The following is a 16,413-nucleotide window of genomic DNA, read 5'->3' on the forward strand; positions in this document are numbered from 1 at the left end:
GGAAGTCATTCCTGCCTGTGGCCATCAAACTTTACAACTCCTCCCTTGGAGGGTCAGACACCCTGAGCCAATAGGCTGGCCTGGACTTATTTCATAATTTACTGGCATAATTTACATACTACTATTTAACTATTTATGGTTCTATTACTATTTATTATTTATGGTGCAACTGTAATGAAAACCAATTTCCCCCGGGATCAATAAAGTATGACTATCACTATGACTATGAAAAGTATCCTGACTGGCTGCATCACAGTTTGGTATGCCAATTCAAATGGTCAGGAATGCAAGGTGCTGCAGAGAGTATTGGACTGTGTCTGATACATCATGGGCAATCTCTCCCCATCATCTAGAGAAGGCAACATCCATCATCAGAGATCCCCACCAGCCCGGCCAGGGCTTCCTCTCACATCTACCATCAGGCAGGAGGTACAGAAGCCGGAAGTCTCACAGCAGCAGGTTCAGGAACAGGTAACTCCTCTTCAACCACTCAGTTCTTGAACCGACCAGCACAACCCCAGTCGCTCCCTCCGCACAGGAGTGCATAACCATGAGGAATTCTGCAGTTGCTGGAAATGCAAAGCAACAGACACAGAATGCTGGAGGATCTCAGCAGGTCAGGCCGCATCTGTGGAAATGAAAAAAACATTTGACAAGAGCCTACATCAGGACTCTTGACTTATTTACGACCATTACATATCAGTCATATTAATGACACCATTGGGAGTGCAGTGGACATTGAGGGATCTTATCAGAGCTTGCAGTGGGACTGGATCAGCTGGAGAAATGGGCTGAAAAATGACTGGTAGAATTTAATGCAGACAAATAGAAACATAGAAACATAGAAAATAGGTGCAGGAGTAGGCCATTCGGCCCTTCGAGCCTGCACCGCCATTCAGTATGATCATGGCTGATCATCCAACTCAGAACCCTGTACCAGCCTTCCCTCCATACCACCTGATCCCTTTAGCCACAAGGGCCATATCTAACTCCCTCTTAAATATAGCCAATGAACTGGCCTCAACTGTTTCCTGTGGCAGAGAATTCCACAGATTCACCACTCCCTGTGTGAAGAAGTTTTTCCTAATCTCAGTCCTAAAAGGCTTCCCCTTTATCCTCAAACTGTGACCCTGTCCCCCAAATGTGAGCTGTTGCACTTTGGGAGGACAAAGCAAGGTAGAACTTACACAGTGAATGGTAGGAGTGATTTGGGAATACAGGCCCATAATTCCTTGAAAGTGATGTCATAGGTTCAGTAGACAGCGTCGTAAAGAGAGCATGTGGTGCATTGGCCTTCATAAACCAAAGTATTGAGAACAGGAGTTAGGATGTTATGTTGAAAATTGGAGTATTGTGTGCAGTTCTTGTCATCTACTGTACCTACAGGACAGATATCAATAAGAGTGAAAGAGCGCAGAGAAGATCTATAAAGATGTTGCTGAGACTTGAGGACTTGAGCTATAGGGAAAGGCTGAATAAAGGTTGAATAGGTTTGGACTTAAGGCAGTGTCCATTATTAAGGACCTCCAGCACCCAGGGCATGCCTTTTTTTCACTGTTACCATCATGTAGGAGGTACAGTAGCCTGAAGACACACACACTCAGTGATTCAGGAACAGCTTCTTCCCATCCACCATCTGATTCCTAAATGGATATTGAACCCGTGAACACTACCTCACTTTTCCGATATATATAATTTCAGTTTTTGCATGATTTTTAATCTCCAATGTACATACAGTATACTGTTAACATACATCAAAGTTGCTGGTGAACGCAGCAGGCCAAGCAGCATCTATAGGAAGAGGCGCAGTCGACGTTTCAGGCCGAGACCCTTCGTCAGGACGAAGGGTCTTGGCCTGAAACGTCGACTGCGCCTCTTCCTATAGATGCTGCTTGGCCTGCTGCGTTCATCAGCAACTTTGATGTATGTTGCTTGAATTTCCAGCATCTGCAGAATTCCTGTTGTTTACAGTATACTGTTATTTATTTATTTATTTATTCCTCTATATTATGCATTGCATCGAACTGCTGCTGCTAAGTTAACAAATCTCACAACACATGCTGGTGATAATAAACCTGATTCTGATTCTGAATTGCTCCCTGGAGTATAGGAGAAAGAGGGGAGATATGATAGGGGTATACAAAATAATGAGGGGTATAGAACGAGGGGCATTTCTCTGCCCAATGAAGCAGTGGAGGCTACCTCAGTACACTACGTATATTTAAGACAAGGTTGGACAGGTTTTTGCATAGCAGGGGAATTAAGGGTTATGGGGAAAAGGCAGGTAGGTGGAGATGAGTCCATGGCCAGATCAGCCATGATCTTATTGAATGGTGGAGCAGGCTTGACAGGCCAGGTGTCCTACTCCTGCTCCTATTTCTTATTTTCTTATGTTCTTCTATAAAAGGAGACTTTTTCCACTGAGATTGAGTGAGATGAGAACTATAGGTCATAGGTTGAGGGTGAAAGGCAAAATACTTCAGGGAACCTGAGGGAATCTTCTTCACTCAGAGGGTGGGTGCAAATGTTGAACGAGCTGCCAGTGGAAGTAGTGGATGCAGCTTTGCTTGTAACATTTAAGAGAAGTTTGGGTAAGTACACGAAGGGAGCGGTATGGCGGTCCATGGTTCAGGTGTGGGTCAATGGGACTAAGTGAGTAACAGGCACAGACTAGATGGGCCAAAGGGCCTGTTTCTGTGCTAAAGTGTGCTATGATTCTATAATGTGTAGAAAGTGCCTCGATACATGAGATACCCAGATACTCGAAGAACTCAGTGGGTCAGGCAGCATCTGTGGAGGGCAATGAACAGTTGACGTTTCCGGTTGAGACCCTTCATTTGGATCTGCCCATTGTCCCCGCCCCCACCACCCCCCACACACAGATGCTCCCTGATCCAGCACCTTGGCTGTTGCTCCAGATTCCAGCATCTGCAGCCCCTCTTGCATCTCCATTGCGGCAACAGCTGCTTACCAAGGATTGCGACAACAGGAACAGGGGCAGTGTTGGGTATCGGTCTCTCATCATGTCGATGTGTTGCTGGCAGTCACGGACGTAAATACTGAAATCAGGCACAGTCAGCCTCTTGCCTTCACTCTGCCCATGGCCAACTGCAAATGGAAAAAGAAAAGCCAAGAAGTACTAGACAGAGGGAAGGAGAGCTCAAATTTCAGAGTTCAAAGTGAATTTATTATTCACGTTTATATACTCTATGTTACAATATACCACCTTAAGATTCAGCATCTTGCAGGCACTTACAGGGGAAAACAGAACTACGGAATTTACGAAAAACTGTACCGTTGAAGAAAACTGACTCCAGAGACCAGACCTCAAGCTGTGATACCTTTATTCAGCCTGATGTCACGGAGAGCCTGCAGAAATGTGCAAGGCTCTGAGTTACAGAGCAATTTCAGATAAGGTTATACTGATGTACAAGCAGATATAGGTAAGATATTTTTAATCATTGTACAGACAAGAGGCTTAATCATATGAGTGCAAGTTCCTCTTTTTGCCATCTCCTCTCAGTGCTGCATCCTGATTGTGAAAGACTGGCTGTTGTTTGCAGGTCTAAACTTAGGACATTTCATTGGGTTCATTGGGTTACAAGGTTCAAATGGAAAAGTGCAAGTTTGCTACTTAGTTCGTGAACCCTTTTGCTGACCCGCTCTGACAAACAACCAATGTGCAAAAGAAGACAAGTTGGGCAAATCAAAAATAATACTGAGAACATGAGCTGTTAACAGTCCTTGAAAGTGAGTCTGTAGGTTGTGGAATCAGTTCAGAGAGGTGATCATTGAAGTTATCCATGCTGGTTTAGGAACCTGATAGTCATATGGTAATAAATATGCCTGAATTGGTTGATGTGGTTTATCGTATGAAGAGTGATTGCTAGGCCTTTACTCGTTGGAATTTAGAAGAATGAGGGGAGATCTCATTGAAACCTATCAAATGTAGAAAGGCCTTGATAGAGCGGATGTGAAGAGTATGTTTCCTTTGGTGGGGGAGTCTAGGACCAGAGGGCACAGCCTCAAAATAGATAGGCATCCATTTAGAACAGAGAAGAGGAGGAATTTCTTTAGCCAGAAGATGGCGAATCTGTGGAATTCATTGCCACAGGTGGCTGTGGAGGCCAGGTCGCTGGGTGGATTTAAGTTGGAGGTTGAAAGGGCATGAAAGGTTATTGGGAGAAGGTAGGAGAATGGAGTTGAGAAGGAAATGGATCAGCCATGATGAAATGGTGGAGCAGATTTGATGGGCCAAATGGCGTAATGCTGCTGTAATGTCTTATGGTCACTAGCTCAAAACTTATTTATTTAACCTTGTTTTTAACGAACACCTCCTTGTCTTTTATTTTCATGTTTGCATTTTATCCCATTGTAAAGCACTTTGAATTACATCGTCTGTCTAAAAAGTGATTTATAAATGTTATTATTATTGGTTTTATTTTTTCTCAGCTCAAGCTGGTAAAACCTGAGGTATGAGCATAGCCAAGCACACTCATTTGTCAATTGCTAGGAATTTTCAGACTGTTTTAGTGGTGTTTAGTATTGTGGCTTTCTGAAGATTTACATAGATATTGCTGTGCAGGCCTAATTGTTTAATGCTATTGTGTAGTGACTTTGGGATGACACCAGTTACAGATATTACTACTGGGACAATGTGTACCCTGTTCATGTTCCAAAGTCTTTCAGCTTCCTCTTCTAATTCAGCATATTTCTGGTGTTTTTCACTTATTGATTTCTGTAAGTTATGTGATTTGGAAAGGCGGTATCTATTAAGTAAGTTGTTCTTGCTTATTTATCTGTAATATTATATACAGAAGGTTATTATGGATTGTGCTATCTATAATAATGGATCAGTTGTAATATAATTTGTGGGACTCTAACCCTAAAACTGGATCAGCCTTTTATTTATAGTGAAGTATGACGTCTTTTATGAGTTTGTATTTTAAAGCAAGATTTTGGTGAAAGATATTTGCCACTTGATTGTGCCTGTGTAAGTAATCAGATTGAGTTAAACTGCTGCAGGATCCTGTAATGTGTTGGATTGTTTCTGGTTTCTCTTGGTATTTTCTACATTTATCATCTTGAATTTGTTGGCCTTCTATTGTGTATTTTAATAACTTTTTGTGGTAATGACCTGGTCCTGTACTGCCACAAGGAACCCTTCTGTTTCTGGGAAGAAGTCTCCAACTCTGAGCCAGGCGTTCGATGCTTCCTTGTCGACATCTCGTCTGCTCAGATTTATTATTGTTATTTTTGGAGGAAGAAGGATGTGAAAATGACGGTGAAGGCAATAATTTGGTGTAATCCTCTTGCAGCACAGTCAGCGTCGCGGTCAGCGCAATGTTTTACTGAGCTAACGATCCAGGTTCAATTCCCACCACTACCTGCAAGGTGGTTGTACATTCTCCCCGTGACTGCTTGGGTTTCCTCCAGGTGCTCCAGTTTCCTCCCATATTCCAACGACGTACAGGTTAGGGTCCGTACATTGTGGGCATGCTGTTGGCACCGGAAGCATGGTGACACTTGGGGGCTGCCCCCAGCACCTCCTCAGATTGTTTCTGTCATTGACATGAGCACAGCAGGCCTCCAGCGCTGGGCTTCCAGGTTTCTCGAGTACCTGCATTTTCTAGTTGTTTTCTTTCTGAGAGTCATTAAACCCTTGTATTTCTGTTTAATCTGGTCAAGTTAATTGTGACTGGTACAGGTTTCCCACAGTCTATGATTATTTAAAGGGAACTCTCAATTAGCGCTTTGGCAGACTCCTTGTGTTTGGGGTGAATGGTTTGCCTCGTGCGTGCCTCTGATGTTCTGTTGGTATTGCTGGCTATAGCCTCTTCTTTCTGTCTCTTCGTGGGGCGTCTGACGTTCCTCCACTCCTGGGTTCAGTCGTTGCCAGCACTCACCGTGACAGATTCTGCCGTTCCTCTGCTCCTGGGTCCAGTCCTGCCAGCGGACACTGTGAAAGTCGTCGGTGCAAATAACGCATTCCACAATCATTTTGATGTTTCGATATACACATGACAAAATAAAACTCATCTTTCATCTCTGTAGTGTGGAGGCAGAAAGCAACTGGAAGCAGCCTCTGCTTGTAAACACCTTCCTGCTGGAATCTCACACTGGTGTTACCAGACGAAGACTCTACTTACACAGAATATAGAACAGCACAGCTCTGTACAGGCCATTCGGCCCATGATGTTGCACCGATATTGAGGCCAATTTATACTAAGTGTCCTGCTTCCTACGTATCGTCTATTCCCCTCATACTGATCAGAAACATGATCATCAGTCAGACCACAGCAGTGTTGGGCCCCATATCTAAAAAAGAATGTGCTGACATTGGAGAGAATCCAGAGGAGGTTGCGAAAATGATCCCAGGAGTAAAAGGGTTAACATATGAGGAGTGTTTAATGGCTCTGGCCCTGTATTCACTGGAGTTTAAAGGAATGAGGGGGGGATCTCATCGAAACATAGTCATAGTCATGCTTTATTGATCCCGGGGGAAATTGGTTTTTGTTACAGTTGCACCATAAATAATTAAATAGTAATATGTAAATTATGCCAGGAAATAAGTCCAGGACCAACCTATTGGCTCAGGGTGTCTGACGCTCCAAGGGAGGAGTTGTAAAGTTTGATGGCCACAGGCAGGAATGACTTCCTATGACGCTCTGTGTTGCATCTCAGTGGAATGTGTCTCTGGCTGAATGTACTCCTGTGCCCACCCAGTACATTATGTAGTGGATGGGAGACATTGACCAAGATGGCATGCAACTTGGACAGCATCCTCTTTTCAGACACCACCGTCAGAGAGTCCAGTTCCATCCCCACAACATCACTGACCTTACGAATGAGTTTGTTGATTCTGTTGGTGTCTGCTACCCTCAGCCTGCTGCCCCAGCACACAACAGCAAACATGATCGCACTGGTCACCACAGACTTGTAGAACATCCTCAGCATCGTCCGACAGATGTTAAAGGACCTCAGTTTCCTCAGGAAATAGAGATGTTTCTGACCCTTCTTGTAGATAGCCTCAATGTTCTTTGACCAGTCCAGTTTATTGTCAATTCGTATCCCCAGGTATTTGTAATCCTCCACCAAGTCCACACTGACCCCCTGGATGGAAGCAGGGGTCGCCGGTGCCTTAGCTCTCCTCAGGTCTACCATCCTGTAAACTCGGTGAATTTTGAAAGGCCTAGATAGAGTGGATGGGGAGTAGTGATTTCTAATAGTACGAGAATCTAGGACCAGAGGGCACAGACTCAGGATACAAGGACATCCCTTTTGAATGGAGATAAGGAGGAATTTCTTTAGCCAGAGTGTGGTGAATCTGTGGAATTCATTGCCACAGACTGTTGTGGAGGCCAAGTCATTGGGTAAAGGAGAGGTTGATAGGTTCTTGATTAAATGGGGCATCAAAAGTTATGGGGAGAAGGAAGGAGAATGGGATTGAGAGGGAAAATAAATTTGCCATGATCGCATGCCAGAACAGTGTCAATGGGCTGAATAGCCTAATTCTGCTCCTACGTCTTATGTTCTTAAACTCCACAAAACTGCCTGCTTCCACTACTACCCCTGGTAACCCATTTTAGATCCCTTGTACTCTCTGCATTAAAAAAAATTGCCCTTCACACCCTCTTTAAACTCCCCCTTTCTCACCTTAAAAGTCCATCCTCTGGGGTCTGACTTTTCTATGCTGAGGGAAAAGATTGTGACTGTCTATGCTGCTTATAATCGTAAATACTTACAGTGATCGTGTGCAAATACAAACAAGGACAGGTCAGTGAAAATTGAGGTGAAGTCGCAATAGTAACCACTGTGCTCGCCTGCACCGTGTACTATCATCAGCATCGCCCTGGAAGAAATAGATGAGAGAAGAAATACCAGCGGAACAGCAAATATCTAAGAAAAGTAAAGGTCACGAATATATTTTTCATCAAAATTCAGGTTTCAAATTTATTTATCATCTGCATCAAAACATACTGTAAATTGCGTCACTCGCATCAAAACCAAAAACAGCCAAGAGTGTGCTGGGGGCAGCCTGCAAATGACATCACACATTCCTGCGTCATCATAGCATACCCACAATGCTCAGCAGCAAAACACTAAACACAACAACAGCAAAACAAGCCCCGTTCCTCCCTCTCATCCACGCACATAAACAGTCCTCTAATCCCAAGACAGTTTGCCTTTTCAGGCCTCCCACCTCCAGTGTTCTCAGATTCGGACACACAGACATTAGGCCTTCGACCACCCTGTTGGACTTGCAGAGATTCGCAGACCTGGGCTCCGGACAATGAACCTCAGCTTCTGGAATTCTGATTTGACCCTCTGGTCCCGCTCCTTGGCACCCACCAAGGGGAATCCACTGATCATCGAATACTAGGCGTCAAACTCTGGACTTGCTGTTGACAGGACCCTGAACACTAGGCCTCAAACTGCAGTCTCTCCAATTAATCAGACCTCCCTTCCTCCCGCCTGCATAGAATTCAAACTCTGGAACCTGTTGACAGCTCGTTAACCCTAGTGGAGCCACTAGCCTTCGTCCACACTGGTCTTCCAGCCCAACATCCAGCAGAACATCTCACCCGTCCACGGTTGTCCCACATCCGCAACGGTGGCCCTTGAACATGGAGCAGAGGCTCTCTTACACTGCTTCTTTTCCAACACCAGCTGTTGTTGTGTTTGCGGCCTGTCTAGATTCAACCAACCCAGATCCAGCTTCGTTGAGCATTTTTGCTCCACCTACCTGCCAGCTGGGATCTCCATCTTAATTGCAGTCCCCATTCCCAGCCAACATGTCCGTCCATGGCCTCCTCCTCTGTTAGGCTGAGGGTAACTGCAAATTATAGGAACAGCACCTAATCTTCCTCCTCCTGTGCAGTCTCTAATCTGGCAGCATGAATGTGGAATTCTCAAACCTCCGGTAACCACTCCCCTCTGTCCCTTTTCCTCCTTTTTGATTTTTTTTTCTCATTCCTCCTGATTCAACTGTCTCCTATCTCTTCCCATCATCCACTATCTCCATCTGCCCATCACACACAAACTCTTTCCCTCCCCACCCCCTCCACTTGTTCCATGCTCCATTGTCCTCTCCAATCAGATTCCATCTTCTTCGACCCTTTGTCACTTCCACCTATCACCTTTCAGTTTTTGCCATCAGAATCAGGTTTATAATCTATCTTTTACAATATGAAATTTGGTATTTTGTGGCAGCAGTACAGTGCAAAGATGTAAAATTACTGTAAATTACAAAATAAATGGTTTATCAAAAAAGGGAAACAAAGGGGTCATCTTCATGGATTTATGGACCATTCAGAAATCTGATGGTGGAGGGGAAGAAGCTGTTTCTAAATCAATGTCTGTGGGTCTTCAGGCTCCTGTACCTCCTCGCTGATGGTAGCAATGAGAAGAGGTTCTTAATGATGGATGCTGCCTTCTTGAAGCACTGCATCTTGAAGGTGTCCATGGTGGTGGGGAAGGTGGTGCCCATGACGGAACTGGCTGAGACTACACCCCTCTGCAGGATACAGATCAGTTGCAGGTATGGGGGCGGGGGAGGGAGAGGTGGCTAAACCACACTTGGAGAATTGTGTAGAGTTCTGCTCTTTATATTATAGGAAGGATGTGGAGGCTTTGGAGAGCATGCGGAAGAGCTTCACTAGAAACACCAATGCCCTTGATCGGAAAATCCTACAAAATGTAGTGGATATGACCCAGTCCATTATGGGTAAAGCCTCCCCACCAACTGAACACATCTACATGGAACACTGTTGCGGGAAAGCAGTATCAGGGACCCCCACTACCCAGGCCGTGCTCTCTTCTCACTGCTGCCATCAGGCAGAAGGTAGAAGAGCCTCAGCACTCACACTATCAGATTCAGGAACAGTTACTACCCCTCAACCATCAGGCTCTTGGATCAGAGGGGCTAACTTCACTCAACTTCACTGAACTGTTCCCACAACCTACGGACTCACTTTCAAGGACCTTTCATCTCGAGTACTAGATATTTATTGCTTATTGATTTATTATTACTTTTTTTCTTCCTTTTTGTATTTGCACAGTTTGATGTCTTGCATACTGGTTGCTTGGCAGCACCGTTGGGTGTGGCCTTTCTTTGGTTCTATGATGGTTATAGGAATTAACTAACATAAGGAGAGATTGGACAAGCTTTGATGATTTTCACTGGAGCCTCAGAGGATGAGGGGTGATCTGATAGAAGTTCTTAAAATGATGACAGTTACTGACAGGGTAGATAGCCTGGGACTTTTTTTGATGGTAGAAATTGGTTGAGTTGGTTGTGAAGAAGGCGAATGCAATGTTTGCATTCAATTCTAGAGGTATAGAATATAAGAGCAGGGATGTGATGTTGAGGCTCCATAAGGCACTCGTGAGACCACACTTGGAGTATTGTGTGCAGTTTTGGGCTCCTTATTTTAGAAAGGATATACTGACATTGGAGAGGGTTCAGAGAAGATTCACAAGAATGATTCCAGGAATGACAGGGTTACCATATGAGGAACGTCTGGCAGCTCTTGGGCTGTATTCCCTGCAGTTCAGGAGAATGAGGGGGGATCTCATACAAACATTCCGAATGCTAAAAGGCCTGAACAGATTAGATATGGCAAAGTTATTTCCCATGGTAGGGGAGTCTGGGACAAGAGGCCATGAGTTCAGGATTGAAGGACGATGATTTAGAACAGAGATGAAGAGAAATTATTTTAGTCAGAGGGTGGTAAGTCTGTGGAATTTGTTGCCTCGAGCGGATGTGGAGGCCAAGTCATTGGGTGTATTTAAGGCAGAGATAGATAGGTTCTTGATTAGCCAGGGCATCAAAGGGTATGGGGAGAAGGCGGGGGAGTGGGGATGACTGGAAGCATTGGATCAGCCCAAGATTGAATGGCAGAGCAGACTCGATAGGCCAATTGGCCTACTTCTGCTCCCATATCTTATGGTATAATGGTCTAAGATCTGTCCTAGGCCCAACATATTGATGCAATAACTACGAAGGCACGCCAGCAGCTATTCTTCATTTGGAGTTTGAGGAGATTTGATATGTCACCAAGGACTCCAGCAAATTTTTGCAGATATACTCTGGAGAGCATTCTAATTGGTTGCATCACTGTCTGGTATGGAGGCATCAATGCAAAGGATCAGAAAAAGCTGCAAACGGTAGTAAAGTTTGCCAGCTCCATCATGGCAACTAACCTCTCCACCATCGAGGACATCTTCAAAAGGCAGTGCCTCAGGATTGCAGCATCCATCATTGAGTACTCACGCCATCCAGGACATGTCCCCTTCTCACTACTACCATCGAGCGGAGATACAGGAGCCTGAAAACCCGCAGTGAACGTTTTAGGATCAGCTCCTTTCCCACTACCGTCAGATTTATGAATGGTCCATGAACTCATAAACACTACCTCACTATCTCATTCTCCTTTTGCACTATTTGTTATTTTTTAATATATTTCTTATTGTAATTTATAATGGTTCCTTAAGGTTGTTATAGACAGCGGTGGTAATGGGGACAAGCTCCCACTACCTATTACATGCTCTCAATGGCGTGCACCTCAAACAGCCTCTGACAATCCAGCTCCTGGCCTTCACGTGAGCTTAGCTACTAAGCCGGGCAGAACCATGTCTACTGACAGGAGAAGGGGCAAAGGTGGGTTTCTCAAAACCAGTTGCTTCAGACAGATGGGACTCATTAGCTGCGGTTGGCAACTCACCTTGGAGAAGGAAAACTTTGATCTCAATCCTCCGTTGCCTTGTGGCAATACCCACTCATGGGGAAGGCTTTGGGAGTAAACCCCAAGGGAAAAATCCAGAGCTGGAGTCCCTTAGGCAGTCCTACATTGAGTTTTCAACCTCTCACTGCTCTGGGCAGCAGTTCCCACTTACTGCAAAAAGGCAACAATTATACGAGTTCCTAAGAAGAATAATGTGGGCTGCCTTAATGACTATTGCCCGATAGCACTCACATTGACAGTGATGAAATGCTTTGAGAGATTGGTCATGACTAGACTGAACTCCTGCATCAGTAAGGACCTGGACCCGCTGCAATTTGCCTGTCGCCACAATAGGTCAACGGCAGATGCAATCTCAATGGCTCTCCACGAGGCTTCAGACCACCTGGACAACACAAACACCTACGTTAGGATGCTGTTCATTGACTATAGTTCGGCATTTAATACCATCATTCTCACAAACCTGATTGAGAAGTTGCAGAACCTGGGCCTCTGTGCCTCCCTCTGCAATTGGATCCTCGACCTCCTAACCAGAAGACCACAACCTGTGTGGATTGGTGATAACATATCCTCCTCACTGACGATCAACATTGGCGCACCTCAGGGGTGTAATTTCTTCGGCTCTTCAACTTTTCGACCACATTTTGACTCAGACTCGCTATCACTGCCATGTATCCCTTCTTGGAACGTGCCTCCGTCGCCAACTTACTCCAGTTGGCTTTAGGATTCGTTTCCAAGCCTCTCAATTTGAACCTTCTGAGGATCCCAGGTACTCACATTTTATTGACTCTGCCTCTCGCCGCTTCTCCCATCAAGCTCTGAAGGCGACACTCTCCGCCATGAGGAGGTACTTGGTGTCCCTATCCCAGACCCTTCCACACCTTCGGGACACTTTCTTCGCCGTCTGTAATGGTCCTACCCGCTATTTCATCCTCCGTCGGATCCACGCCTGCAATCGCCGTTTTTTTGACTTTGTCATGTTAGGCAAAGATCGTAAGATCTTACATCTACGGACTCCAGAGCCTGCCGGCCCCGACGCTAGCAGGCATGAACTTTCAATTGCGGCGCCAGCCATTGATCTCGGCGGCTCCAACACCTCAGGACATATTCAAAACCCGGACTCCAGCAACGACCATGGAGACATTCACAGCGATTACGCAACCACCAACTGCGACTCCAGCCTTGAACTCCAGGCCGGGTCTTTATGTGCTGCTGTTGTGACTCCCGTCTCCCCTTCCCCCACCACCACTCCGCAGCCCCGTCTTCCTCAGATCCCACCGTCAACTCCTGGGCCCTCAGAAGCTCCATCTTCCTCTCACCCCAACCCTCCCCTCTCCATTGACACCCCCAGCCTCCCCCCTCCCCCCTCTGATCCCAGCTCTCATCCGTGCCGGGTCTTTACCATCCCCTCCGACCTTCAACTGTCGGAGGCAGATCGCTCTGTCCTCAGTAAGGGCCTCACCTTTGTCCCCCTTCGCCCACACCTCAGCGAGTTCCGTGTTCGCCACGATGCGGAACTTTTCTTCCGCCATCTCCGTCTCCGAGCCTACTTCTTCGGCAAGGACTCTTCCACCCCCACCGATGACCCCTTCTCCCGTCTTCAACCCTCCTCTTCTTCATGGACACCCCGCTCTGGTCTTCTGCCTGCTCTGGATCTCTTTATTGCCAACTGCCGACGGGACATCAACCGTCTCGACTTCACCGCACCTTGTCCCCATTCCAACCTCACTCCTTCCAAACGCTCTGCTCTCCACTCCCTCCGCACTAATCCTAACATTATTATTAAACCCGCTGATAAGGGGGGTGCTGTTGTAGTCTGGCGTACTGACCTCTACCTTGCCGAGGCACAGCGACAACTCGCGGATACCTCCTCTTATTTACCCCTCGATCGTGACCCCACCAAGGAGCACCAGGCCATTGTCTCCCACACTATCAACGACTTTATCCGCTCAGGGGATCTCCCATCCACTGCTACCAACCTTATAGTTCCCACACCCCGCACTTCCCGTTTCTACCTCCTACCCAAGATCCACAAACCTGCCTGTCCTGGCCGACCTATTGTCTCAGCTTGCTCCTGCCCCACCGAACTCGTTTCTGCATACCTCGACACTGTTTTATCACCCCTTGTTCAATCCCTTCCCACCTATGTTCGTGACACTTCTCACGCTCTTAAACTTTTCGATGATTTTAAGTTCCCTGGCCCCCACCGCTTTATTTTCACCATGGATGTCCAGTCCTTATATACTTCCATCCCCCATCAGGAAGGTCTCAAAGCTCTACGCTTCTTTTTGGATTCCAGACCTAATCAGTTCCCCTCTACCACCACTCTGCTCCGTCTAGTGGAATTAGTCCTTACTCTTAATAATTTCTCCTTTTGCTCCTCCCATTTCCTCCAAACTAAAGGTGTAGCTATGGGCACCCGTATGGGTCCTAGCTATGCCTGCCTTTTTGTTGGGTTTGTGGAACAATCTATGTTCCGTGCCTATTCTGGTATCTGTCCCCCACTTTTCCTTCGCTATATCGACGACTGCATTGGCGCTGCTTCCTGCACGCATGCAGAACTCGTTGACTTTATTAACTTTGCCTCCAACTTTCACCCTGCCCTCAAGTTTACCTGGTCTATTTCCGACACCTCCCTCCCCTTTCTAGATCTTTCTGTCTCTGTCTCTGGAGACAGCTTATCCACTGATATCTACTATAAGCCTACTGACTCTCACAGCTATCTGGACTATTCCTCTTCTCACCCTGTCTCTTGCAAAAACGCCATCCCCTTCTCGCAATTCCTCCGTCTCCGCCGCATCTGCTCTCAGGATGAGGCTTTTCATTCTAGGACGAGGGAGATGTCTTCATTTTTTAAAGAAAGGGGCTTCCCTTCCTCCACTATCAACTCTGCTCTTAAACGCATCTCCTCCATTTCATGTACATGTGCTCTCACTCCATCCTCCCACCACCCCACTAGGAATAGGGTTCCCCTGGTCCTCACCTACCACCCCACCAGCCTCCGGGTCCAACATATTATTCTCCGTAACTTCCGCCACCTCCAACGGGATCCCACCACTAAGCACATCTTTCCCTCCCCCCCTCTCTCTGCATTCCGCAGGGATCGCTCCCTACACAACTCCCTTGTCCATTCGTCCCCCCCATCCCTCCCCACTGATCTCCCTCCTGGCACTTATCCGTGTAAGCGGAACAAGTGCTACACATGCCCTTACACTTCCTCCCTTACCACCATTCAGGGCCCCAAACAGTCCTTCCAGGTGAGGCATCACTTCACCTGTGAGTCGACTGGGGTGATATACTGTGTCCGGTGCTCCCGATGTGGCCTTTTATATATTGGTGAGACCCGACGCAGACTGGGAGACTGCTTTGCTGAACATCTACGCTCTGTCCGCCAGAGAAAGCAGGATCTCCCAGTGGCCACACATTTTCATTCCACATCCCATTCCCATTCTGACATGTCTATCCACGGCCTCCTCTACTGTAAAGATGAAGCCACACTCAGGTTGGAGGAACAACACCTTATATTCCGTCTGGGTAGCCTCCAACCTGATGGCATGAACATTGACTTCTCTAACTTCCGCTAGGCCCCACCTCCCCCTCGTACCCCAGCTGTTACTCCTTTTTATGCACACATTCTTTCTCTCACTCTCCTTTTTCTCCCTCTGTCCCTCTGAATATACCTCTTGCCCATCCTCTGGGTCACCCCCCCCCCCCGTCTTTCTCCCTAGGCCTCCTGTCCCATGATCCTCTCGTATCCCCTTTTGCCTATCACCTGTCCAGCTCTCGGCTCTATCCCTCCCCCTCCTGTCTTCTCCTATCATTTTGCATCTCCCCCTCCTCCTCCAGCTTTCAAATCCCTTACTCACTCTTCCTTCAGTTAGTCCTGACGAAGGGTCTCGGCCTGAAACGTCGACTGCGCCTCTTCCTAGAGATGCTGCCTGGCCTGCTGCGTTCACCAGCAACTTTGATGTATGTTGATTGAATCTTTGGACACTACTTCACTTTTTTAATATACGGTATTTCTGTTTTACACTTTTTAAACATCTATTCAATATACGTAATTGATTTACTTGTTTATTTATTTTTATTTTACTGTTATTATTTCTCTCTCTCTCTCTCTGCTCGATTATGTTTTGCGTTGAACTGCCGCTACTAAATTAACAAATTTCACGTCACATGCCGGTGATAATAAACCTGATTCTCATTCTGGTTCAATGCTGACTGGCAACTCCAGTAACGCCACTGGTACCAGACTATATCAGTCTGTGCTCTCTCTACGTCCAACTCCAAGTTACGCTCACCTGGGCTCTGTTGCAGGTTCCCAGTACCTGCAGAACAGGTAATTCCCGTCCCGGTTGACAAAGTGCGGGAAGTCCTTGTAAGGTAAACCGTGGGGACTCACTCGGTTCTTTTGGCGGCGCTTGCAGCACCGGCAGCAGCAGCCGCTGCCCATTGTCACTCAGTGCCGGAGGTGGGTAGTGGTGACTACGACTCCGTCGGTGGTGTTGATGCCCCCCGAGCTAGGAAGGACAACAAACGCGGCAGGTCTAGTAACATCCCCCCGGGCAGTTGTGTCCACTGATACAGGGACACATCCACAACCCTCGTAGCCAAGGCAAGACTGTGAAGCTGGAATGGAACGCAACCCCTCGGTACAACCGTAACAATG

The 16,413-nt window shown here is 46.7% G+C and overlaps 1 protein-coding gene across 1 annotated transcript in view; it reads right to left on the reverse strand.

The window, feature by feature from the left end:
* The window catches only part of LOC134357025 (monoglyceride lipase-like), a 43,192-nt gene extending 26,995 nt beyond the window's left edge, over positions 1 to 16,197 (reverse strand). Inside the window, exons 1-3 of the mRNA XM_063068335.1 lie at positions 16,046 to 16,197; positions 7,746 to 7,852; positions 2,972 to 3,108 (exon numbers count right to left, since the gene is read on the reverse strand). Of these exons, the coding sequence (XP_062924405.1) occupies positions 2,972 to 3,108; positions 7,746 to 7,852; positions 16,046 to 16,197 (396 nt within the window). The remainder of the gene's footprint in view (positions 1 to 2,971; positions 3,109 to 7,745; positions 7,853 to 16,045) is intronic.
* Between the last annotated feature and the right edge of the window lie 216 nt (positions 16,198 to 16,413).

The sequence above is a fragment of the Mobula hypostoma genome, chromosome 15, assembly GCF_963921235.1.
Source record: "Mobula hypostoma chromosome 15, sMobHyp1.1, whole genome shotgun sequence".
Lineage (NCBI taxonomy): Eukaryota > Metazoa > Chordata > Chondrichthyes > Myliobatiformes > Myliobatidae > Mobula > Mobula hypostoma.